At 44.9% G+C, this 25,490-nt stretch overlaps 1 protein-coding gene across 1 annotated transcript in view; it reads left to right on the forward strand.

Moving 5' to 3' along the window:
* The window catches only part of cttnbp2nlb (CTTNBP2 N-terminal like b), a 39,452-nt gene that overhangs the window by 6,324 nt on the left and 7,638 nt on the right, over positions 1–25,490 (forward strand). Inside the window, exons 3-4 of the mRNA XM_055932434.1 lie at positions 22,149–22,385; positions 24,013–24,120. Coding sequence (XP_055788409.1) covers positions 22,149–22,385; positions 24,013–24,120 — 345 coding nt within the window. The remainder of the gene's footprint in view (positions 1–22,148; positions 22,386–24,012; positions 24,121–25,490) is intronic.

Raw genomic sequence — 25,490 nt, forward strand, 5'->3', positions numbered from 1 at the left:
TTGTCTACAGTGGGAACATAGCATGTCTCCTCTTGAGAGCCAGGTCTGCTATCTCCTTCTTTCTCTCTCTCTTTCTCTCCTTCTCTTAGTTCTTCACCAGCATTGAATGTTTTCTCTTTCAAGAGCTCTTGGGATGCCAGTGCGTTGCTGGGGACAACCCGATTCACTCTCTGTATTATTGTTAACACTTTCATGGCCCAGAGAAATCAGCTTAACATACTCCTACTCTAACAAACACAGATAGTGGGGTCAAAGACATCACGGTAACCTCATGACACAGACGACTTTGATGTGATATTGTTTTAATTTAATTCTAAAATGAATCCAATATATCTTCCGGTGATTGTGAAATAGCCAATGGTATTAGTTTTCTATCTCACTATGTTTTCATGGTGTTGAGTGAATACCACTAGAGGGGACCTTCCTATGACTATAACGTATCAGATACAGCTACATTCCTGCTCCTGTATGTTATCTCCACCTGTCTATTGTCTATGTCAAGGTGTGTCTCCTAAGTGAATGTACTGTCTTTCTAACAGACTGAACTAACAGAGAGATGGAGACAGTGACCAGGGGCGTAGGAGCGACTCTGACATTGGGGGGGCGGGGACACATTTTGCTTCGAGGGGGGGTGGGGAGTCCAGGAGCATGCCCCCGGATTTATTTTTGTAAATCAGGTTTTAAATGCTTGAGGTTTTAAATGCTTGAGGTTTTAAATGCTTGAGGTTTTAAATGCTTGAGGTTTTAAATACTTGAGGTTTTAAATACTTGAGGTTTTAAATGCTTGAGGTTTTAAATACTTGAGGTTTTAAATGCTTGAGGTTTTAAATGCTTGAGGTTTTAAATACTTGAGGTTTTAAATACTTGAGGTTTTAAATGCTTGAGGTTTTAAATACTTGAGGTTTTAAATGCTTGAGGTTTTAAATGCTTGAGGTTTTAAATGCTTGAGGTTTTAAATACTTGAGGTTTTAAATGCTTGAGGTTTTAAATGCTTGAGGTTTTAAATGCTTGAGGTTTTAAATACTTGAGGTTTTAAATGCTTGAGGTTTTAAATGCTTGAGGTTTTAAATGCTTGAGGTTTTAAATGCTTGAGGTTTTAAATACTTGAGGATACAGACAACTCCTAACTTACATATGGGCAAATGTACAAGACTAAGGAAGTCCTTACAGAAGTGCACTTGCTCTGATACAGTCTAATCAGTCTTAGAGCCATGGCCATTCATACTGTACTGAAACCAGTGTGACTGTTAATGTGGACATATTCAATGAAACAACCATTTTCTACTCTTTCTCTGCCCCTGTATGATTACTTTAATAGTCTTTTTCTCAACTGGCCATAGTTGTTACTACTGCTGCTGTACATATTTTCAACTTTAGTAAATGTTATGTAATAATAACCAGCAACATACACCGTTCAAAACTGTTTTAATTATTTTTTATAAAGGTAGGCATGAAAGGTACGACTGAAATTAATCAATCTCCTCTTTACACAATTATCCAAAATAAAATCTCATCGTGGCTCTCTCCTGCTAGAAGTTAACACATGCAACACACCCTCTAAACTTAAGCTGCTATCATTTCATCAGATATCATATATGATCATTCAGATTGATTCAAACTATGACAGATGATCAGTCTTTGAACTCTATGGGCTTGGAGAGGCACTTCTCACTATCTTACCTGTTGGTTTGTGGCCTCTCTCTCTCTCTCTCCCTCTCTGCCCCTCTGTCTGTTCCTGTCTGTCACTATCCTGCCATGATCATGATAGCACCAAACAACGTCTTAACACATGGAACACACCTTCATGAGTCATCTAAGTTGAAAGCACTGCCAGCTAGTTTGCCAGGGCTGGTGTGTGGGCAGTCGCCATAAACCTATTTTACAGTACATTACGCTCCTTTGAAAAAAAACTCTTATGTCCTCTTTTTGTCTCTTCTTGACAGGTTGCACATCCGTTGTTAACTTGCTGACCCTACGATGAAGACTAAGACAGTGATTGTGCAAGTAATTCTGTAGCTAGCAAATATTCTTAGCTTCAAAACATTCACTATCAGTTTTTCACACAACCAGAACTACCTAGCGTTAGCTAGTTAGATAAAACCTTGCACAGATAAATAGGGCTGCTGATAAAAATTGCAACATTGACATGTCTAATATCCATATCGCAAGAGATCCATATCGCAATATTTTGAAATGCCACTCAGCCGCATATAACATCCACTTTTATAGTTCTACTCAGTTTCGAATGCTTCCCACATCCCCACCCCGTCACTCAAACAGCGCAGATCCATTCACTTTAAGTCTGCATACTCTTCTGTTAGGTGAAATGCTGTCAACAGAATGTTACAAACAAGAACCATGCTGCTTTCCACTTTGCATCTGAATTTAAATCCTTCTATTTCTAAAGTTCCAACAGTTCACCCAAGTGGTTTTATACATATTGCAAGTCAAATCGCAATGAAAATATTTGGTTAAAAAAAAATCACAATATGTTTATTCACAAATTTTGTTTATTCATATTTATACACTTGTTCCTGGAAAGACCATGTCATGTGAACCTTATTTACTGCATTGTTTATGTGAACATATGTTTCCCATGCCAATAAAGCCCTTTGAATTTAACTGAATTGAGAGCCGGGGAGAGAGAGAGAGAGGGGGGAAAGAGAAGGGAGAGAGGGACTTATTAGAGAACACGTATTAAACTAATTCCACGGAAGGCAGAATGTCTGTCTGTTTTTGCTCCTCCCCTGTACTTGATTGATGATTAGTAAGGAAGGAACTCCCCTCACCGGTTGTCTAGGTCTTAATAAAACCATTTTTTAAACAGCAGACAATAGAATAAGTTTGACACCCCTGGTCTAGAGTGATTACAATCCAGCTGCAGTGCGGAGAGACACTGTGTCTTGTTCTCCCTGTGTAGTGACTGTGTAGTAGTGCGGGCTTAGTCATGCAGGCCACATACTGTAAGGATGAAGGATCCACTGTTTGTCGTTCTGGACCACTGCTTTGGCCATTAAACCGGGTTGCGTATTGTTCTAAATGTTGTGGTTTCCAACCCACCATACCCTCCAAGTTCACTTTTGTTTCTCAGCTGATGTCATTTCCTGTAGTCCTAAAACACAGCATCTATTTTTACCCTCTGACATTCTTCACAGGCCTCGTAAACAATGACAACTAGACTAGTCTGTAATGTTCTGATAAGATTACATGCTGTACGTTTCTTTTCTAATATGGACGGTTTTATTAGGAAGTTCATAACACAACATCAAAACTATGACCTAATAGAGAATGCCTTCAAACAGACAGAAGGTGGGAAATCTGGTTCAACCAGGCATTAACATAGCATTGACCTAATCAGTCATCTAAATTGATGATCATGATAAGTTGATCAGCTGAATCGATGACCATGATAAGTTGATCAGCTGAATCGAGTGTGTTAGTGATGGGCTGGAATGGAATTCTGTGCACGTAGTGGCCATCAGTAGCAGCGTTGCCCATTCTTGCAAAAGAACATCCACTATGTCCAAAGCCTTATCCATCTTCCATGACTACATGATTTAGATATAGATTTTATTGGGATTCTCATTAGCCGACGCCAATGGTGACAGCTAATCTTACTGGGGTCCGAAATATAACGAAAAACTCATTACAGACAAAATACTTTACAATTGACGTACATTTAAAAACATGAACATACACATTACAGACTTACACACATATATTACATATATATGCCTTAACGAAGTTTACTAGGTCAGGTAGGGGAGAGGCGTTGGCAGGTGTTGTTTCATTGTTTTTTGAAAGATAATTTGGCTGTTTGCATGAGTAATTTTAAATGGAAAGTATTCAGAAAGTATTCAGACCCCTTGACTTTTTCCAAATGTTGTTACGTTACAGCCTTATTCTAAAATTGATTAAATTAAATTTTTATTTTTCCTTATCAATCTACTCACAATACCCCATAATGACAAAGTAAAAACAGTTTTTAATACATTTTTGCAAATGTGTTAAAAATACAAAACTGAAATACCACATTTATATCAGTATTCAGACCCTTTACTCAGTACTTTGTTGAAGCACCTTTGGCAAAGATTACAGCCTTGAGTCTTCTTGGGTATGACGCTACAAGCTTGGCACACCGGTATTTGTGGAGTTTCTCCAATTCCTCTCTGCAGATCCTCTCAAGCTCTGTCAGGTTGAATGGGGAGCGTTTGATCAGTTTCAAGTCTGAGCTCTAGGTGGGCCACTCAAGGACATTCAGAGACTTGTCCCGAAGCCACTCCTGTGTTTTCTTGGCTGTGTGCTTAGGGTCGTTGTCCTGTTGGAAGATGAACCTTTGCCCCAGTCTGGGGTCCTGAGCGCTCTGGAGCAGGTTTTCATCAAGGATCTCTCTGTACTTTGCTCTGTTCATCTTTGCCTCGATCCCGACTAGTCTCCCAGTCCAAGCCGCTGAAAAATAGCCCCACAGCATGATGCTGCCACCACCATACTTCACCGTAGAGATGGTGCCAGGTTTCCTCCAGACGTGACACTTGGCATTCAGGCTAAAGAGTTCAATCTTGGTTTCATCAGACCAGAGAATCTTGTTTTTCATGGTCTGAGAGACTTTAGGTGTCTTTTGGCAAACTCCAAGCGGGCTGTCATGTTCCTTTTACTGAGGAGTGGCTTCCGTCTGGCCACTCACTCTATCATAAAGGCCTGATTGCTGGGGTGCTGCAGAGAATGGTTGTCCTTCTGGAATATTCTCCCATCTCCAGAAAGGAACTCTAGAGTTCTGTCAGAGTGACCATCAGGTTCTTGGTCACCTCCCTGACCAAGGCCCTTCTCGCCCGATTGCTCAGTTTGGGCGGGTGGCCAGCTCTAGGAAGAGTCTAACTTCTTCCATTTAAGAACGGAGGCCACTGTGTTCTTGGGGACCTTCAATGCTGCTGACATGTTTTGGTAACCTTCCCCAGATCTGTGCCTCGACACATTCCTGTCTCGGAGCTCTACGAACAATTCCTTCGACCTCATGGCTTGGTTTTTGCTCTGACATACACTGTGAACTGTGGGACATTATATATAGACAGGTGCCTTTCCAAATCCAATTAATAGAATTTACCAAAGGTGGACTCCAATCAAGTTGTAGAAACATCTTAAGGATAATCAATGGGAACAGGATGCACCTGAGCTTAATTTCAAGTCTCATAGCTAATGGTATGAATACTTATATAAATATGGTATTTCTGGTTTTTATTTTTGATACATTTGCAAACATTTCTAAAAGCCTGTTTTCACATGACGGGGTATTGTGTGTAGATCGCTGAGGATTTGTTTTTTATATAATCCATTTTAGAATAAGGCTGTATCATAACAAAATGTAGAAAAAGTCAAGGGGTCTGAAAAGTTTACGAAGGCACTGTAATTCTGTGCTTTGTCTTGAATTCGTTTTGGATTTAGGTACTGTGAAGAGACCCCTGGTGGCATGTCTGGTTGAGTAAGTGTGTCTGTCAGAGATATATGTAAGTTTATTATTCAGACAATGTGGAATTTTTAACACAATAATATATTTTTAAAAAGTAAGAATTAATGCAATCAATCTCTACTCTAGTTTATTACTGGCCACCCATTCCAAAACGGACTGCAACTCTTTGTTTAGGGTTGCAGTGATTTCACTAGCTGTGCTAGCTGACGTGTATAATGTTAAATCATCAGCGTACATAGACACACAGGCTTTATTAATGCTAGAGGTAAATCATTAGTTACAACAGAGAACAGTAGGGCCAAGAGAGCTGCTTTGTTGAATACGCCAGCTACTGATTCAACTCCCTGAAGGCTGATGGGTAAAAACTCCTTGACCTGAATCTGTTAAGACAACATCAAAGTCCCTGATGTTATTGTAATGCCAATGTAGGAGTGCACAGTCACACACATATGCACAAATGTGCACAAACTTACACACACACACACATACACACAGACATACAGTATATATACACACACACACACATATATATAAGAAAACCACAAAGCCATGCATTCAGGTGTGGTAGCATTGTATGACAGGTATGTCCGGTCAGGTTTGAGAAAGTGTTTGTGTGTTTGTGTAATGGTTCATGTGTTTCTCGTCCTGTCTGTTGTGACACTGGCCAAGCAGAAACAGGTCTGCACAGTGAAGACTGGCTGCATGACCAGAGATTGTGTATATAATATGATATTGTATTGAATAGGCCTGTAGGTATTGTGTTTGGTGTGTAGATTAATATTTTACTATCTAAAGTGTGGTGACAGGGTGGGTGGATATTTACACTGTTAGGATAAACCGGTGATTGAAGAGGTGGACAAACGACACTCAGAGCCAAAACAACAGCCTGATTTAAGATTAGAACAATCACTACCTTATCAGACCTTAGAGGGATTGGCTCTGTGTGTGTGTGTGTGTGTGTGTGTGTGTGTGTGTGTGTGTGTGTGTGTGTGTGTGTGTGTGTGTGTGTGTGTGTGTGTGTGTGTGTGTGTGTGTGTGTGTGTGTGTGTGTGTGTGTGTGTGTGTGTGTGTGTGTACGGGCGGGCGGGTGGGTGCATTGGTTGGCTGGCTGGCTGGCTGGCTGGCTGGTTGGTTGGGTGGGTTTTTGGTTGGCTGGCTCCATTCTGTCCAGCTTTAAGCCCTGCAGGCATGTGCTTGTGCCAGTGTTCTGAGTTTTAGGTGGGGCTTATCAACTCACAAGGGAGCATCCAGAGAGGTTAACAGTTAGCTAGGGTCTGTTGGGCGGTGTTGTAAACATAACATGTGAAACGGGAACAGTTTCCGTCTACACATTCCTCTCTCTCTGTGCCGGAGACATTGTGATAGTTATACATTAGTGTATTGTAGATGGAGACATGGTGATAGTTATACATTAGTGTATTAGAGATAGAGACATGGTGATAGTTAAACATTAGTGTATTAGAGATGGAGACATGGTGATAGTTAAACATTAGTGTATTAGAGATGGAGACATGGTGATAGTTAAACATTAGTGTATTAGAGATTTTATTTTATTTTATTTATTTCACCTTTATTTAACCAGGTAGGCAAATTGAGAACACGTTCTCATTTACAATTGGGACCTGGCCAAGATAAAGCAAAGCAGTTCGACACATACAACAACACATAGTTACACATGGAGTAAAACAAACATACAGTCAATAATACAGTGAAAAATAAGTCTATATACAATATGAGCAAGTGAGGTGAGATAAGGGAGGTGAAGGCAAACAAGATATATATATAAATAAATAAAAATATAAAAAGGCCATGGTGGCGAAGTAAATACAATATAGCAAGTAAAAAATAACACTGGAATGGTTGGTTTGCAGTGAATGAAGGTGCAAAGTAGAGATAGAAATAATGGGGTGCAAAGGAGCAAAATAAATAAATACAGTAGGTAAAGAGGTAGTTGTTTGGGCTAAATTATAGATGGGCTATGTACAGGTGCAGTAATCTATGAGCTGCTCTGACAGCTGGTGCTTAAAGCTAGTGAGGGAGATAAGTGTTTCCAGTTTCAGAGATTTTTGTAGTTCGTTCCAGTCATTGGCAGCAGAGAACTGGAAGGAGAGGCGGCCAAAGGAAGAATTGGTTTTGGGGGTGACCAGTGAGATATACCTGCTGGAGCGCGTGCTACGGGTGGGCGTTGCTATGGTGACCAGCGAGCTGAGATAAGGGGGGACTTTACCTAGCAGGGTCTTGTAGATGACCTGGAGCCAGTGGGTTTGGCGACGAGTGTGAAGCGAGGGCCAGCCAACGAGAGCGTACAGGTCGCAGTGGTGGGTAGTATATGGGGCTTTGGTGACAAAACGGATGGCACTGTGATAGACTGCATCCAATTTATTGAGTAGGGTTTTGGAGGCTATTTTGTAAATGACATCACCGAAGTCGAGGATTGGTAGGATGGAGACATGGTGATAGTTAAACATTAGTGTATTAGAGATGGAGACATGGTGATAGTTAAACATTAGTGTATTAGAGATGGAGACATGGTGATAGTTAAACATTAGTGTATTAGAGATGGAGACATGGTGATAGTTAAACATTAGTGTATTAGAGATGGAGACATGGTGAAAGTTAAACATTACTTTACATGTCTGGCTGCAGTGGAAGCCCCATAAACTGAAGCTTTGTTTATTGTCTATTCTCTTATCTATATGTGTGTGGGGGAGTGACCAGTGGAGGACAATTCTAACACATGTCATTTCACAGACACACACACACACACACACACAACAGTCAATCACACAAACAAGCACACACAGACACGTACACTCACTGCTCTGAATGCAAGACACATGTTTGTAGAGTCCCTGTCACGGCCCATGCTGCAGGTGTGTAAGGACGTCTAGCTGTTGTGTCACATTCTGCTGCTGTGTTGTCATTGGCTGTGACAGTACTTTGCTTTGTGTTGGTGTAGTGTTCTTAATGATTCCCCGGTTTTCACTTGAACCCAAAACCTCAGGAGGAAGTCCCCTGAATGGTGTAGGTGACTTCCAAACACACACACACACACACACCACCAACCCCACTGTGTTCTGAAACTGAAGCTTTTCCACGCCGAGGAAGCTGCATCTGTTTTAGAGATCAGGTTGCATTTCCCTTTAGCCCACATGGAGCCAGAGTACTCCTGCAGCTCAATCAGAAGAATAGTTCTCATTAGATTACGTTCCATACTATCCTGGCCAGTACATACATCATGCATTAGTGTGTCCACATAGACATGTAGATAGACTGTGTTGGGAGTTGACTGTATTTTGCAGATGTTTCCCTAGCAACGGTCACAGGTTGGGGAGAGGACTGTGTTAATGACCTGACTTGAGTTCAGGTATGGAAAACATGTAGCATTCCGCATCAGAGCTGGCAGCACCGTGCTTGATTGACATGAAATGACCTAGACTAGTTGGGCACGACAGGGGTGTGTTTCTGGGAGGATTGACATGAAATGACCTAGACTAGTTGGGCGCGACAGGGGGGTGTTTCTGGGAGGATTGACATGAAATGACCTAGACTAGTTGGGCACGACAGGGGTGTGTTTCTGGGAGGATTGACATGAAATGACCTAGACTAGTTGGGCGCGACAGGGGGGTGTTTCTGGGAGGATTGACATGAAATGACCTAGACTAGTTGGGCGCGACAGGGGGGTGCTGATGATGTCATCAATAGTAGGGATGCAGGCAGCGCTGGATAAAGTTGGTTTAAAGACGCACATATTTATGCGACGTCCTCTTTTCTCCTCAGTGACAGAACTAGGCCACAACTGATCAAACCAGGGAGTAGGACTGTTCAGGGCAGGCTGTCTGACTCAGAGACAGAGGGACTGAAGGGGTGGAAGAGAGGAGAGATGCCTGCCTAGACTAGCAGGGGACTGGGGATCTATGCCTTCCAGTGAATGTGACTGGAAGTCTACACTGCCTGGAGTTAGTAAAATGGGGCATGCTTGGCCTCAGCAAGTAGAGGGGATGTGAATCTAATGCAGAGTAACTGGTGAGGGGGATGTTTCCTTTCTCCTGCAGAGTAACTGGTGAGGGAGATGTTTCTCTTCTCCTGCAGAGTAACTGGTGAGGGGGATGTTTCTCTTCTCCTGCAGAGTAACTGGTGAGGGGGATGTTTCTCTTCTTCTGCAGAGTAACTGGTGAGGGGGATGTTTCTCTTCTCCTGCAGAGTAACTGGTGAGGGGGATGTTTCTCTTCTCCTGCAGAGTAACTGGTGAGGGGGATGTTTCTCTTCTCCTGCAGAGTAACTGGTGAGGGGGATGTTTCTCTTCTCCTGCAGAGTAACTGGTGAGGGGGATGTTTCTCTTCTCCTGCAGAGTAACTGGTGAGGGGGATGTTTCTCTTCTCCTGCAGAGTAACTGGTGAGGGGGATGTTTCTCTTCTCCTGCAGAGTAACTGGTGAGGGGGATGTTTCTCTTCTCCTGCAGAGTAACTGGTGAGGGGGATGTTTCTCTTCTCCTGCAGAGTAACTGGTGAGGGGGATGTTTCTCTTCTGCATAGTAACTGCTCTCTGTCATCTTTCTCTCTCTCCCTCCCCTCTCTTTCTCTCTCTCCCATTGTCGCTCTAATGTCGCTCAACCTTTTCACCTGTTACAGCAATAGTTTGCCACCTACTATCATCTCTACAGACATTTGGGAATTTCTGTGGATCTCCTAGATATCTTGGCTGAGGGTTAGCTCTATGGGGAGGCTTTCCTATTTAATATGCCTGGTCCTGGAGCTTTGAGTGTCTTTGTGTTCCGCCGAAAAGCTGATTATTTCACTAGGGCTGCTCGCTTTTCCCAGAATACCCTGCAAAGCCAGTGGATCGGCCACTCCTCATTGAGGTTCCATACTGGAGACGTTACCACAGAAACCTCACGTACAGTCACACAGGCATGTGTGTAGAGACACTCACACACACACATGCACAATGCCCTCAGTCAGTAGCCATTCTCTGAGAGGGACAGAGGAGAATAGACTGAGGAGAATATAGACTGTATTCCTGTAACAGGAGACTGTACTGCCTGTACAGAGCCATAATGGTACCCATGCCAGCTGCTGAGCGAATTGGGTGACAGTCATTGTGAAAAAACTGGATTCCGAAACTGGATTCCGCGGCTCCTGACAGCATGGAGGATGTGTTGTTATGTCTCAAGGCTCAACTGATTTACTGAAGGGATTTACCAGGTGTAAACCATTGGGGACAGACTCACAGTTGTCATTAGGCAGGGCAGAGTAGAGAAGAATAGTAAGTGGATGGTTGAGCCATAGACAATATAACAATTATGTCTTAACCATCCTCTAACTATTCTGCTCCACACTGACTGATGAGAACTGACGACTGTGGTGTTCCATATCTATGGGTTGAGCCTTGTAGGGTAATAGCAAACTGTGCCCTTTCATAGAGGGCTGCATGGCCTGTCATTACTCTGCTAATCAACCCTCAGAGTCTGTGGGAACCCAGCCTCTCTACTATCCTTCCTCTCTGTTCCCACACACACAGTACCATGCCCAAGGCTAGACCCTCACACACACACATACCGACACATACACATACATACACACATATACACACACATACACATACATACATATACACACACATACACATACAGACATACATATACATAGACATACAGACATACATATACATAGACATACAGACATACATATACATAGACATACAGACATACATATACACACACATACACACACATGCATACACACATATACACACACACAAACAAACATACACACACACACACACACACACAAACATACACACACACACACACACACACACACACACACACACACACACACACACACACACACACACACACACACACACACACATCACATCAGATTCAGCATCACATCAGATTCAGCCCTGGCTAAACATTACTCAGGAACTCTGTTTTCTCTTCAGCAAGACAAAGTAGCCTAAACCCCTTAGCGCGCACACACACACACACACACACACACACACACAATAAGAGGGGATTGAGGTATTGAGACAGTGTCTTTGTGTGCGTCCTGTAATCTCGTGCTGAAAGGGTCACATTCTTTGTTTATGCGGTAAGGGAAGAGGCCTCAGATACAGCCTCTCTAGTGGTGCCCTGAGGGGGGTGAGAGAAAGGGAGAGAGGGAGAGAGAGAGACAGAGACAAAGACAGACAGACAGACAGACAGACCCACTTGTAGAGAGAGAGAGAGAGAGAGAGAGAGAGAGAGAGAGAGAGAGAGAGAGAGAGAGAGAGAGAGAGAGAGAGAGAGAGAGAGAGAGAGAAAGAGAAAGACCCACTTGTGGCCCTCTTTGTTACAGAGAGCTGCTAGTCCCAGCAGTAAAACAGGGAAGGGACTCCGCGGGTATTCTAATTTGGTATAGATGAGACCAAAATTAATCAAAACAGGAGCATTTTATATCTGGTTAGAAATTAATAGGGATATTATCTCAACAAAGTAAAATGTCCTCCTGTGTGCTACCTATATCCCCCAATAGAAACTCCATACTTTAATGACGTCCGCTTCTGCATCTTAGAGGGGGAGATCAACCATTTCCAGACCCAGGGACATGTACTAGTCTGTGGCAACCTAAATGCCAGAACTGGACAAGAATCAAAAAGAACATAAAACTTGACATCCCAATTAGAATCTGGCTAAAAATACTTCAATCAGTTCTAGAACCCATTTCCCTCTATGGTTGTGAGGTCTGGGGTCCACTAACCAACCAAGAATTCCCAAAATGGGACAAACACATTATTGAGAGACTGCATGCAGAATTCAGCTTAAACACACTACCGGTCAAAAGTTTTAGAACACAAGGTTTTTCTTTATTTTTACTATTTTCTACATTGTAGAATAATAGTGAAGACATCAAAACTACGAAATAACACATATGGAATCATGTAGTAACCAAAAAAGTGTTAAACAAATGAAAATATATTTAATATTTAAGATTCTTTATATAGCCACACTTTACCTTGATGACAGCTTTGGACACTCTTGTCACGTGCACCTAAGACAACAGGTGTAGACCTTACAGTAAAATGCTTACTTACAAGCCCTAACCAACAATGCCTTTTTTAAAGTAGAAAATAGGTATTAGGTAAACAATAGATATGTAAAGAAATAAAAAAAAAGTAAAAAGTAAAATGACAGTGAAAATAACAGTTGCGAGGCTCTATACAGGTGGTACTGGTACAGAGTCAATGTGGAGGCTATATACAGGTGGTACCAGTACAGAGTCAATGTGGAGGCTATATACAGGTGGTATTGGTACAGAGTCAATGTAGAGGCTATATACAGGTGGTACCGGTACAGAATCAATGGGGAGGCTATATACAGGTGGTACCGGTACAGAATCAATGGGGAGGCTATATACAGGTGGTATTGGTACAGAGTCAATGTGGAGGCTATATACAGGTGGTACTGGTACAGAGTCAATGTGGAGGCTCTATACAGGTGGTACTGGCACAGAGTCAATGTGGAGGCTATATACAGGTGGTATCGGTACAGAGTCAATGTGGAGGCTCTATACAGGTGGTACTGGTACAGAGTCAATGTGGAGGCTCTATACAGGTGGTACTGGTACAGAGTCAATGTGGAGGCTATATACAGATGGTACTGGTACAGAGTCAATGTGGAGGCTATATACAGGTGGTATCGGTACAGAGTCAATGTGGAGGCTCTATACAGGTGGTATTGGTACAGAGTCAATGTAGAGGCTACATACAGGTGGTACCGGTACAGAATCAATGGGGAGGCTATATATAGGTGGTACCGGTACCGAATCAATGGGGAGGCTTTATACAGGTGGTATTGGTACAGAGTCAATGTGGAGGCTCTATACAGGTGGTACTGGCACAGAGTCAATGTGGAGGCTATATACAGGTGGTATTGGTACAGAGTCAATGTGGAGGCTACATACAGGTGGTACCGGTACAGAATCAATGGGGAGGCTATATACAGGTGGTATTGGTACAGAGTCAATGTAGAGGCTACATACAGGTGGTACCGGTACAGAATCAATGGGGAGGCTATATATAGGTGGTATTGGTACAGAGTCAATGTAGAGGCTACATACAGGTGGTACCGGTACAGAATCAATGGGGAGGCTATATATAGGTGGTATTGGTACAGAGTCAATGTAGAGGCTACATACAGGTGGTACCGGTACAGAATCAATGGGGAGGCTATATATAGGTGGTATTGGTACAGAGTCAATGTGGAGGCTCTATACAGGTGGTACTGGCACAGAGTCAATGTGGAGGCTATATACAGGTGGTATCGGTACAGAGTCAATGTGGAGGCTATATACAGGTGGTATCGGTACAGAGTCAATGTGGAGGCTATATACAGGTGGTATCGGTACAGAGTCAATGTGGAGGCTATATACAGGTGGTATTGGTACAGAGTCAATGTAGAGGCTACATACAGGTGGTACCGGTACAGAATCAATGGGGAGGCTATATACAGGTGGTATTGGTACAGAGTCAATGTAGAGGCTATATACAGGTGGTACCGGTACAGAATCAATGGGGAGGCTATATACAGGTGGTATCGGTACAGAGTCAATGTGGAGGCTATATATAGGTGGTACTGGTACAGAGTCAATGTGGAGGCTCTACACAGGTGGTACTGGTACAGAGTCAATGTGGAGGCTATATACAGGTGGTACTGGTACAGAGTCAATGTGGAGGCTCTATACAGGTGGTACTGGTACAGAGTCAATGTGGAGGCTCTATACAGGTGGTACTGGTACAGAGTCAATGTGGAGGTTCTACACAGGTGGTACTGGTACAGAGTCAATGTGGAGGCTATATACAGGTGGTACTGGTACAGAGTCAATGTGGAGGCTCTATACAGGTTGTATCGGTACAGAGTCAATGTGGAGGCTCTATACAGGTGGTATCGGTACAGAGTCAATGTGGAGGCTATATACAGGTGGTACCGGTACAGAGTCAATGTGGAGGCTCTATACAGGTGGTACCGGTACAGAGTCAATGTGGAGGCTCTATACAGGTGGTATCGGTACAGAGTCAATGGGGAGGCTATATATAGGTGGTATTGGTACAGAGTCAATGTAGAGGCTACATACAGGTGGTACCGGTACAGAATCAATGGGGAGGCTATATATAGGTGGTATTGGTACAGAGTCAATGTAGAGGCTACATACAGGTGGTACCGGTACAGAATCAATGGGGAGGCTATATATAGGTGGTATTGGTACAGAGTCAATGTAGAGGCTACATACAGGTGGTACCGGTACAGAATCAATGGGGAGGCTATATATAGGTGGTATTGGTACAGAGTCAATGTAGAGGCTATATATAGGTGGTACCGGTACAGAATCAATGGGGAGGCTTTATACAGGTGGTATTGGTACAGAGTCAATGTGGAGGCTCTATACAGGTGGTACTGGCACAGAGTCAATGTGGAGGCTATATACAGGTGGTATTGGTACAGAGTCAATGTGGAGGCTACATACAGGTGGTACCGGTACAGAATCAATGGGGAGGCTATATACAGGTGGTATTGGTACAGAGTCAATGTAGAGGCTACATACAGGTGGTACCGGTACAGAATCAATGGGGAGGCTATATATAGGTGGTATTGGTACAGAGTCAATGTAGAGGCTACATACAGGTGGTACCGGTACAGAATCAATGGGGAGGCTATATATAGGTGGTATTGGTACAGAGTCAATGTAGAGGCTACATACAGGTGGTACCGGTACAGAATCAATGGGGAGGCTATATATAGGTGGTATTGGTACAGAGTCAATGTAGAGGCTACATACAGGTGGTACCGGTACAGAATCAATGGGGAGGCTATATATAGGTGGTACCGGTACAGAATCAATGGGGAGGCTTTATACAGGTGGTATTGGTACAGAGTCAATGTGGAGGCTCTATACAGGTGGTACTGGCACAGAGTCAATGTGGAGGCTATATACAGGTGGTACTGGTACAGAGTCAATGTGGAGGCTATATACAGGTGGTACTGGTACAGAGTCAATGTGGAGGCTATATACAGGTGGTACTGGTACAGAGTCAATGTGGAGGCTATATACAGGTGGTATCGGTACAGAGTCAATGTGGAGGCTATATACAGGTGGTATCGGTACAGAGTCAATGTGGAGGCTCTATACAGGTGGTATCGGTACAGAGTCAATGTGGAGGCTATATACAGGTGGTATTGGTACAGAGTCAATGTAGAGGCTACATACAGGTGGTACCGGTACAGAATCAATGGGGAGGCTATATACAGGTGGTATTGGTACAGAGTCAATGTAGAGGCTATATACAGGTGGTACCGGTACAGAATCAATGGGGAGGCTATATACAGGTGGTATCGGTACAGAGTCAATGTGGAGGCTATATATAGGTGGTAATGGTACAGAGTCAATGTGGAGGCTCTACACAGGTGGTACTGGTACAGAGTCAATGTGGAGGCTATATACAGGTGGTACTGGTACAGAGTCAATGTGGAGGCTCTATACAGGTGGTATCGGTACAGAGTCAATGTGGAGGCTCTATACAGGTGGTACCGGTACAGAGTCAATGTGGAGGCTCTATACAGGTGGTATCGGTACAGAGTCAATGTGGAGGCTATATACAGGTGGTATCGGTACAGAGTCAATGTGGAGGTGTTACGTTCGTCATTAGAATGAGACCAAGGTGCAGCGTGGTAGGTGTACATTTTCCTTTAATTTAAATGTTCCACAAAAAAAAACAATAAACAACTCAACGAACGTAAAGCTAGGAGTGCAAACACATGCAACACAAACAGACACGATCCCACAACATAAAGTGGGAAAAAGGACTGCCTAAGTATGATCCTCAATCAGAGACAACGATAGACGATAGCCTCTGATTGGGAACCATACTCGGCCAAAATCAAAGAAATAGACAACATAGAATGCCCACCCCAAATCACACCCTGACCTAACCAAATAGAGAAATAAAACGTCTCTCTAAGGTCAGGGCGTGACAGTACCCCCCCAAAGGTGCCGGCCGCAAACCTGAACCTATAGGGGAGGGTCCGGGTGGGCATCTACCCTCGATGGCGGCTCCGGTTCGGGACGTAGCCCCCGCTCCCTACGCTGATCCCTTCGCTTCTGTGGAACCGTACCGTGGGTTGTCGCCGGAGACTCCGGACCGTGAATTGTTGCCAGAGGAACCGGACCGTGGATCATCGCCGGAGGCTCTGAACTGGGAACCACCGCCGGTGGCTCCGGACTGCAGATCGTCGCCGGAGGCTCCGGACTGGGAACCCCCGCTGGAGGCTCTGGACTGCAGCTCGTCGCTGGAGGCTCCAGACCGTTGCTGGAGGCTCTGGACTGCGGACCGCCGCTGGAGACTCCGGACTGGGGACCGCCGCTGGAGGCTCCGGACTGGGGACCGCCGCTGGAGGCTCCGGACTGGGGACCGCCGCTGGAGTCTCCGGATGGAGGACCGTCGCTGGAGGCTTTGGACTGGGGACCGTCGCTGGAGGCTCCGTTCCCTGGATTTCACTGCAGGCTCCGGGCCATGGATCATTACTGGAGGCTTCGGGCCATGGATCATCACTGGAGGCTTCGTGCCATGGATTATCACTGGAGGCTCCGTGCCATGGATCATCACTACAGGCTCCGGGCCATGGATCATCACTGGAGGCTTCGTGCCATGGATCATCACTACAGGCTCCGGGAAATGGATCATCACTGGAGGCTCCGGAACATGGATCATCACTGGAGGCTCCGTGCCATGGATTATCACTGGAGGCTCTGGGCCATGGATTATCACTGGAGGCTTCGTGCCATGGATCATCACTACAGGCTCCGGGCCATGGATCATCACTGGAGGCTTCGTGCCATGGATCATCCCTAGAGGCTTCGTACGTGGAGCCGGAACAGGTCACACTGTACTTAGGAGACGTACTGGAGGCCTGGTGCGTGGAGCTGCCACAGGGCTTACCAGGCTGGGGAGACATACTGGAGGCCTTTTACGTGGAACCGGAATAGGTCTCACCGGACTGGGGAGATGCACTGGAAGCCTGGTGCGTGGAACAGGCACCGGATACACTGGGCCGTGGAGGCGCACTGGAGGTCTCAAGCGTAGAGCTGGCACAACCCGTCCTGGCTGGATGCCCACTTCCGCCCGGCAAATGTGGGGCGCTGGCAGAGAGCGCACCGGCCTGTGAATGCTCACTGGAGACACCGTGCCCATCACCCCATAACACGGTGCCTGACCAGTCACATGCTCTCCACAGTAAGCACGGTGAGTTGGCTCAGGTCTAAACCCTGACACCGCCAATCTCCCCGTGTGCCCCCCCCCCCCCCCCCAAACATTTTTGGGGGGGCTGCCTCTCGTGCTTGCCTTGTTGGTATAACTCCTCGTAACGTCGCCATTCCGCTTTCGCTGCCTCTATCTCCTCCTTCGAACGGCGATACTCCCCGGCCCTTGTCCAGAGTCCTGCTCCCTCCAGGATTTCCTCCCAGGTCCAGTCCTCCTGACCACGCTGCTTGGTCCGTTGGTGGTGGGATCTTCTGTTACGTCCGTCGTTAGAATGAGACCAAGGTGCAGCGTGGTAGGCGTACATTTTCCTTTAATTTAAATGTTCCACCAAAACAAACTATAAACAACTCAACGAACGTAAAGCTAGGAGTGCAAACACATGCAACACAAACAGACACGATCCCACAACAGAAAGTGGGAAAAAGGGCTGCCTAAGTATGTTCCCCAATCAGAGACAACGACAGACAGCTGCCTCTGATTGGAAACCATACTCAGCCAAAAACAAAGAAATAGACAACATAGAATGCCCACCCCAAATCACACCCTGACCTAACCAAATAGAGAAATTAAACGTCTCTCTAAGGTCAGGGCGTGACAGGGCCTTCCTCTGACACCGCCTGGTGTAGATGTCCTGGATGGCAGGCAGCTTAGCCCCAGTGATGTACTGGGCCGTACGCATTACCCTCTGTAGTGCCTTGCGGTCGGAGGCCGAGCAGTTGCCGGCAGTGATGCGACCAGTCAGGAGGCTCTCGATGGTGCAGCTGTAGAACATTTTGAGAATATGAAGACCCATGCCAAATCTTTTCAGTCGCCTGAGGGGGAATATGTTTTGTCGTGCCCTCTTCACGACTGTCTTGGTGTGTTTGGACCATTCTAGTTTGTTGTTGATGTGGACACCAAGGAACTTGAAGCTCTCAACCTGCTCAAGAAAAGAGCCGTTAAATTCTGCAACCACCTAAGAGGAAGCAATTCCCGAACCTTCCATAACAAAGCCATCACCTATAGAGAGATGAACCTGGAGAAGAGTCCCCTAAGCCAGCTGGTTCTGGGACTCTGTTCACAAACACCAACAGACCCCACAGAGTCCCAGGACAACAACACAATTAGACCCAACCAAATTCTAAAAATGCAAAAAGATAATTATTTGTCACACTGGAAAGAATCAACCAAAAAACGGAGCAAATTGGAATGATATCTGGCCCTAAACAGAGAGTACACAGTGGCTAAATACCTGACCACTGTGACTGACCCCAAATTAAAGGAAAGCTTTGACTATGTACAGACTCGTATAGTGACTATGTACAGACTCGTACATGTACAGTGGCCATAGCCTTGCTATTGAGAGAGGTCGCCATAGGCAGAGAGAGAAGGCAGGCTATGTGCACACTGCCCACAAAATGAGGTGGAAACTGAGCTGCACTTCCTAACCTCCTGCCCAATGTATGACCACATTAGAAATACATATTTCCCTCAGATCACACAGATCCACAAAGAATTTGAAAAACTCCAACATTGATAAACTCCCATATCTGTTAGGCAAAATATCACAATGTGCAATCCGGGTAGCAAGATTTGTGAACCGTTGCCATGAGGAAAGGGCAACCAGTGAAGAACAAATTACATTGTAAATACCCTCAATATTTATCTGTTTATTTGTCTTCCCCCACTATTCGTACTACTAATATTTGCATATTGCTAAAACACTGTACATAGCTGATAATGCCTGTACAGGAGTTGTAACGATGAGACAAGACAGTAACTACTAACAATTGGATACCATGAAATTGGGGGGTAAAAAAAATATATGTATATACTGTATATTACATTTGTGTATATTTCATTACCTTTTTTATTTTTTTAAATTTAATTTAACCTTTATTTAACAAGGCAAGTCAGTTAAGAACAAATTATTATTCACAATGACGGCCTACCCCTGGCCAATCCCGAACGACACTGGGCCGATTGTGCGCCGCCCTATGGGACTCCCAATCACGGCCGGATGTGATACAGCCGTTAGAGAGAGAGAGGGGGAGTTGGGGGAGAGAGAGGGAGAGAGAGAGAGGGGGAGAGAGAGGGAGAGAGAGAGGGAGAGAGAGGGAGAGAGAGAGGGAGAGAGAGAGGGAGAGAGAGAGAGGGAGAGAGAGAAAGAGAGAGAGAAAGAGAGAGAGAGAGAGAGAGAGAGAGTGAGATCACTGTGAAACAGTGATGTAGCAGGAGAGGAATGCACTGCCAGGAGTGAGGTGTGTGCGTGCGTGTGTGTGTTGAGAAGTGGAATGGTAGCTAGAGTGGCCCTGGCGGCATGTGTAATGCTCAGTGGCATGTTGTTACATCTCTGACACATCCATCTCTCTCTCTGTCTGATATCTCTCTCTCTCTCTGTCTGATATCTCTCTCTCTCTCTGTCTGATATCTCTCTCTCTCTCTGTCTGATATCTCTCTCTCTCTCTGCTCTCTCTGGTCCGCAGGGCAGAAGGCTGTAGACTAAGCACAGGTCTAGGATCAGCTCGTAACGTTCCCAAAATTCCCAGGTTTTCCAGAAATCCTGGTTGGAAGATTCCTGGAAACCAGAGGGAATAATCAGGAAACCCAGAGTCCTTCAACCAGGATTTCTGGAAAATCTGGGAATTTTGGAAAAGTTACCGCAATTTTGCAACCCTAGCTCAAAGAGGACAACGGATGGGAGATTAGTGGAATAGTCAATCATATGGTCCCATTTTTACTAGGGCTGGGAATTGCCAGGGACCTGACAACACGATATTATCACAATACTTAGGGGCCGAAACAATATGTCTTGCAATTTTCACGATTCTCACGATTCTATATGTACTGCAATTCGATATTGTAATCTGATGTTACAAACGTATTGCTCACCATATGTCTTCTGCAGGCAGACGAGAGAGCATGAGAAATAAAAATGCTGAAAACATATTGGCTCACTATTTTTTTTAAAGCTGGAGAACAATCTACCAGGAAAAAATACAGGTGTTTTGGCACAACCAACTAGCGCTTTAAAAAATGTTCTAATGGATACTTGAAGTCAAATATCGATTTAATATTGTACTAAAATAATATTAGGATGTAACTGTATACATTTTACCCCCCCATCACACATTTTTACTGTTGTGTGTTTGGGATTGAGAAGTCTTGCAGCAAACACACGAGCAAACACACAGACTTCAGCTGGTTCAACAGTGTGTGTGTGTGTGTGTGTGTGTGTGTGTGTGTGTGTGTGTGTGTGTGTGTGTGTGTGTGTGTGTGTGTGTGTGTGTGTGTGTGTGTGTGTGTGTGTGTGTGTGGTGTGTGTGTGTGTGTGTGTATGGTGTGTGTGTGTGTTTGTAACAGTACTCTCTCGCACTGTCCCTCACCCCGTCTTTCCCCTGGGTGGGGTTAACATCTGCCCCTTGTGGGGGTGTATGGACTGCCGCACCCCTTTTGTGTTGGGGTGGGAGGGGCGGGCCATCTGTTAATGCCCACACTCAAAGAACACTTGAAATGGTTGAGGTATTGTTGTGTTGTGGGACAGGCCTGTTACAATATGTGTCTGTGTATATCCAGCATTAAGTGAGTGGTGTATGTAGCAGTGTGTCCGAGTTGTTTAAATCACTGTACTGTATGCGCACACGTACGTGAAATCACAGTGGTGCCGTGTGTGTTATTCTTGGCAGTAGTAGTGGTGGGGACCATCTCCTTTCCACACTATGTTTCCTGTTCAGACATGCACTCTCACAAAGGGGTGGAGTACTTCATAATGTAGCTGAGTCAGCTTTTCACACTTTAACTTTTTGTCCTCTTTAGCCCAGAGCTAGAAACATTAGGAGGTCCCATAGCCCTTGGCTAGGCTCTGCTCCATCTACTATTTATTTAAGTAGGCAAGTCAGTTAAGAACAAATTCTTATTTTCAATGACAGCCTAGGAACAGTGGGTTAACTGCCTCATGGGGAGAACAACAGATTTTTACCTTGACAGCTCTGGGATTTGATATAGCAACCTTTCGGTTACTAGCCCAACACTCTAACCACTAGGCTACCTGCCGCCCCTAAAGCCTAAAGCCTTCACTATCTCTAGCACAGCCCTGGGCCACCTGGCTCTGCTGGGAATACAGCACTGGGCCTGACTGTCTGCTCAGAGTAAAGAAAGGTCTACCTCAATGCTAACCAGACTGCATGCATACATACATTATGAAACATGTCCAGTCCACTGTGAATTGATACGCTGCTCTATACTGACTGTCTCATCCTGCGTGTGTGTGTGTGTGTGTGTGTGTGTGTGTGTGTGTGTGTGTGTGTGTGTGTGTGTGTGTGTGTGTGTGTGTGTGTGTGTGTGTGTGTGTGTGTGTGTGTGTGTGTGTGTGTGTGTGTGTGTGTGTGTGTGTGTGTGTGTGTTCCAGGCCCAGCACAGGGACTCGTTCGTCCAGGAGCGCTATGGCCAGTATGACCTCAGTGACCCCTTCCTGGCCCTGCAGCGGGATAGCCAGACCATGGATGACTGGTCCCCTTCAGACCCCCAGGGCAGCGTGGTGGGGCCCAACCCTCTGGCTGTGCTGAAGCTGGTCATGGCCCACTGCAAAAGGATGCAGGAGAGGATGATGGGACAGCTGGCAGCCGCAGAGAGCAGACACAGGAGGGTAAGGGCGTTCTTACTCACACCCCTCTCTCCCAGACCAGTGTGTGTGCGTGCGTGCGTTCGTGCGTGCGCGAGAGGATAATGCTGCCCAGCTCCAGTCTTTGTTCCCAGCTGTGGTTGGGTGCTGGAGCTGGCACTCAGGCTGACACAATGGGCCTGTTGTCTCTTCTCCAGATTTCCAACACACCGGACCAGGACAGGCATACTGTAGCCACACCCAGCCCAGAGAGAGAGAGAGAGATGGACCCACGTGTGGCCCTCTATGTTACAGAGAGCTAGTAGTCTACCGGGAGTAAGGGGGGGAGGGGGATACCCCACAGAGCCTCAGGACAGCAGCACAATTAGACCCAACCAAATCATGAGAAAACAAAAAGAGAATTACTTGACACATTGGAAAGAATTAACAGGAAAAAACGGAGCAAACTAGAATGCTATTTGGTTCTAAACAGAGAGTACACAGTGGCAGACTGTATTATTTTGAAACTTTTGTGAGTGTAATGTTTACTGTTAACTTCTGATTGTTTATTTCACTTTTGTTTATTATCTGTTTCACTTGCTTTTGCAATGTGGCCAATGAAGCCATTTGAATTGAATTGAATTGAATTGAATTGAATTGAATTGAGAGAGAGAGAGAGAGAGAGGTAAGAGAGAGAGAGAGGTAAGAGAGAGAGAGAGAGAGAGAGAGAGAGAGAGAGAGAGAGAGAGAGAGAGAGAGAGAGAGAGAGAGAGAGAGAGAGAGGAGAGAGAGAGAGAGAGAGAGAGAGAGAGAGAGAGAGAGAGAGAGGAGAGAGAGGAGAGAGAGAGAGAGAGAGAGAGAGAGAGAGAGAGAGAGAGAGAGAGAGAGAGAGAGAGAGACCATTTGAATTGAATTGAGAGCGGGAGAAAGAAAGAGAGAGAGAAAAAAAGAGAGAAAGAAAGAGAGAGTGTACATTGATGGCAAATCCTTTGAAAGTATTGAGGAGGTTTGATTAATGGTGTTTTGCACTGGGTGAAAGTTAATATTAATGGTGTTTTTCACTGGGTGAAAGTTAATATTAATGGTGTTTTTCACTGGGTGAAAGTTAATATAAATGGTGTTTTTCACTGGGTGAAAGTTAATATTAATGGTGTTTTTCACTGGGTGAAAGTTAATATTAATGGTGTTTTTCACTGGGTGAAAGTTAATATTAATGGTGTTTTGCACTGGGTGAAAGTTGATATTAATGGTGTTTTGCACTGGGTGAAAGTTAATATTAATGGTGTTTTTCACTGGGTGAAGTTAATATTAATGGTGTTTTTCACTGGGTGAAAGTTAATATTAATGGTGTTTTTCACTGGGTGAAAGTTGATATTAATGGTGTTTTGCACTGGGTGAAAGTTAATATTAATGGTGTTTTTCACTGGGTGAAAGTTAATATTAATGGTGTTTTTCACTGGGTGAAAGTTGATATTAATGGTGTTTTGCACTGGGTGAAAGTTGATTGCATTGGTTTTGGAACCAGGCTGTCTCCCGGGTGTGAGCCAGGTACCCCATTCAAAGCCCAAGGCCAAGTCGTCTCAAAATAAAGTGACGTAGCATAATTGAATCCGCCCACTGTGTTATTTTTGTGATCTGTGATCTGATTGGTCCTCCACTGTTTGATTGGCAGGTGATTGCAGATCTGGAGGAGGAGAAGCACCGACACGCACTAGAGTCGGCGCAGGATGATGATGTCACCGTCATGCTGGAGAAGGAGAGGGAGAAACTACTGCACCAGGTGTGTGTGTGTGTGTGTGTGTGTGTGTGTGTGTGTGTGTGTGTGTGTGTGTGTGTGTGTGTGTGTGTGTGTGTGTGTGTGTGTGTGTGTGTGTGTGTGTGTGTGTGTGTGTGTGTGTGTGTGTGTGTGTGTGTGTGTGTGTGTGTCTAAGACAAAACCAGAGTAAGAAGAGGGACTGTTGAACATCAGGCGAAGAATCTTTGACAGACAAGCACGTCTGTGTCTGTGAACACACTCTCCGCCCACCTCTCTCCCTCCTCTCCCTTCTCTGTGTCCCCCATGGCCCCCACACTACTAGCTGATTTAAGTCCCTGTGAGTAGCCTCAGTTCTCTCTGACTGGGGATCTATTGTGTATCTCAGTGGGGTTGAGGAGTCTAGGCCGACACACACACACACAACACACACACACACAGGCTGGGCGGCTCCATAGGAAACAACGAGGAAGAGGCTATTGTTCAGCTGACCGGCAGCCTGGGGCCCAGGAAAGCCTGAGATAATGACTGTCCCTGACCAATCAAGGTCATCACACACACACACACACACACACACACACAGCCTTACATAAATAGAGGCTTCCTGAGGGGTCCCTCTGTGTGTGTGTGTGTGTGTGTGTGTGTGTGTGTGTGTGTGTGTGTGTAACAGTACTGTGTTGATGTTTTCCTGCCTCTGTTTCTGTAGAATCTAGCAATGTTCCCAACAGGAGTTAACTTTTACATATTACACTCTAATGATTGGATTGATTCTGATATGAACATCACTTGAACAGCACATGGCACTTTCAGAACAGTTGTTTTGGGATGATCCAATTTGCGTTTTCTTTAAAAGCTTACCCTTACCCCTTTTTCAGTAGAAAAATACAGAAATATAAAGTAAAATATTTCATGTGGAATATAATGATGTGGGAGTACAGTCGTGGCCCAAAATTTTGAGAATGACACAAATATACATTTTCACAAAGTTTACTGGGGTAAAGTCATTTTCTCTGATGAATCCCCTTTCCGATTGTTTGGGGCATCTGGAAAAAAGCTTGTCCGGAGAAGACAAGGTGAGCGCTACCATCAGTCCTGTGTCATCCCAACAGTAAAGCATCATGAGACCATTCATGTGTGGGGTTGCTTCTCAGCCAAGGGAGTGGGCTCACTCACAATTTTGCCTATGAACACAGCCATGAATAAAGAATGGTACCAACACATCCTGCGAGAGCAACTTCTCCCAACCATCCAGGAACAGTTTGGTGACGAACAATGCCTTTTCCAGCATGATGGAGCACCTTGCCATAAGGAAAAGTGATAACTAAGTGGCTCGGGGAACAAAACATCGATATTTTGGGTCCATGGCCAGGAAACTCCCCAGACCTTAATCCCATTGA

The sequence above is a fragment of the Salvelinus fontinalis genome, chromosome 8, assembly GCF_029448725.1.
Source record: "Salvelinus fontinalis isolate EN_2023a chromosome 8, ASM2944872v1, whole genome shotgun sequence".
In the NCBI taxonomy this organism is placed as follows: Eukaryota; Metazoa; Chordata; class Actinopteri; order Salmoniformes; family Salmonidae; genus Salvelinus; species Salvelinus fontinalis.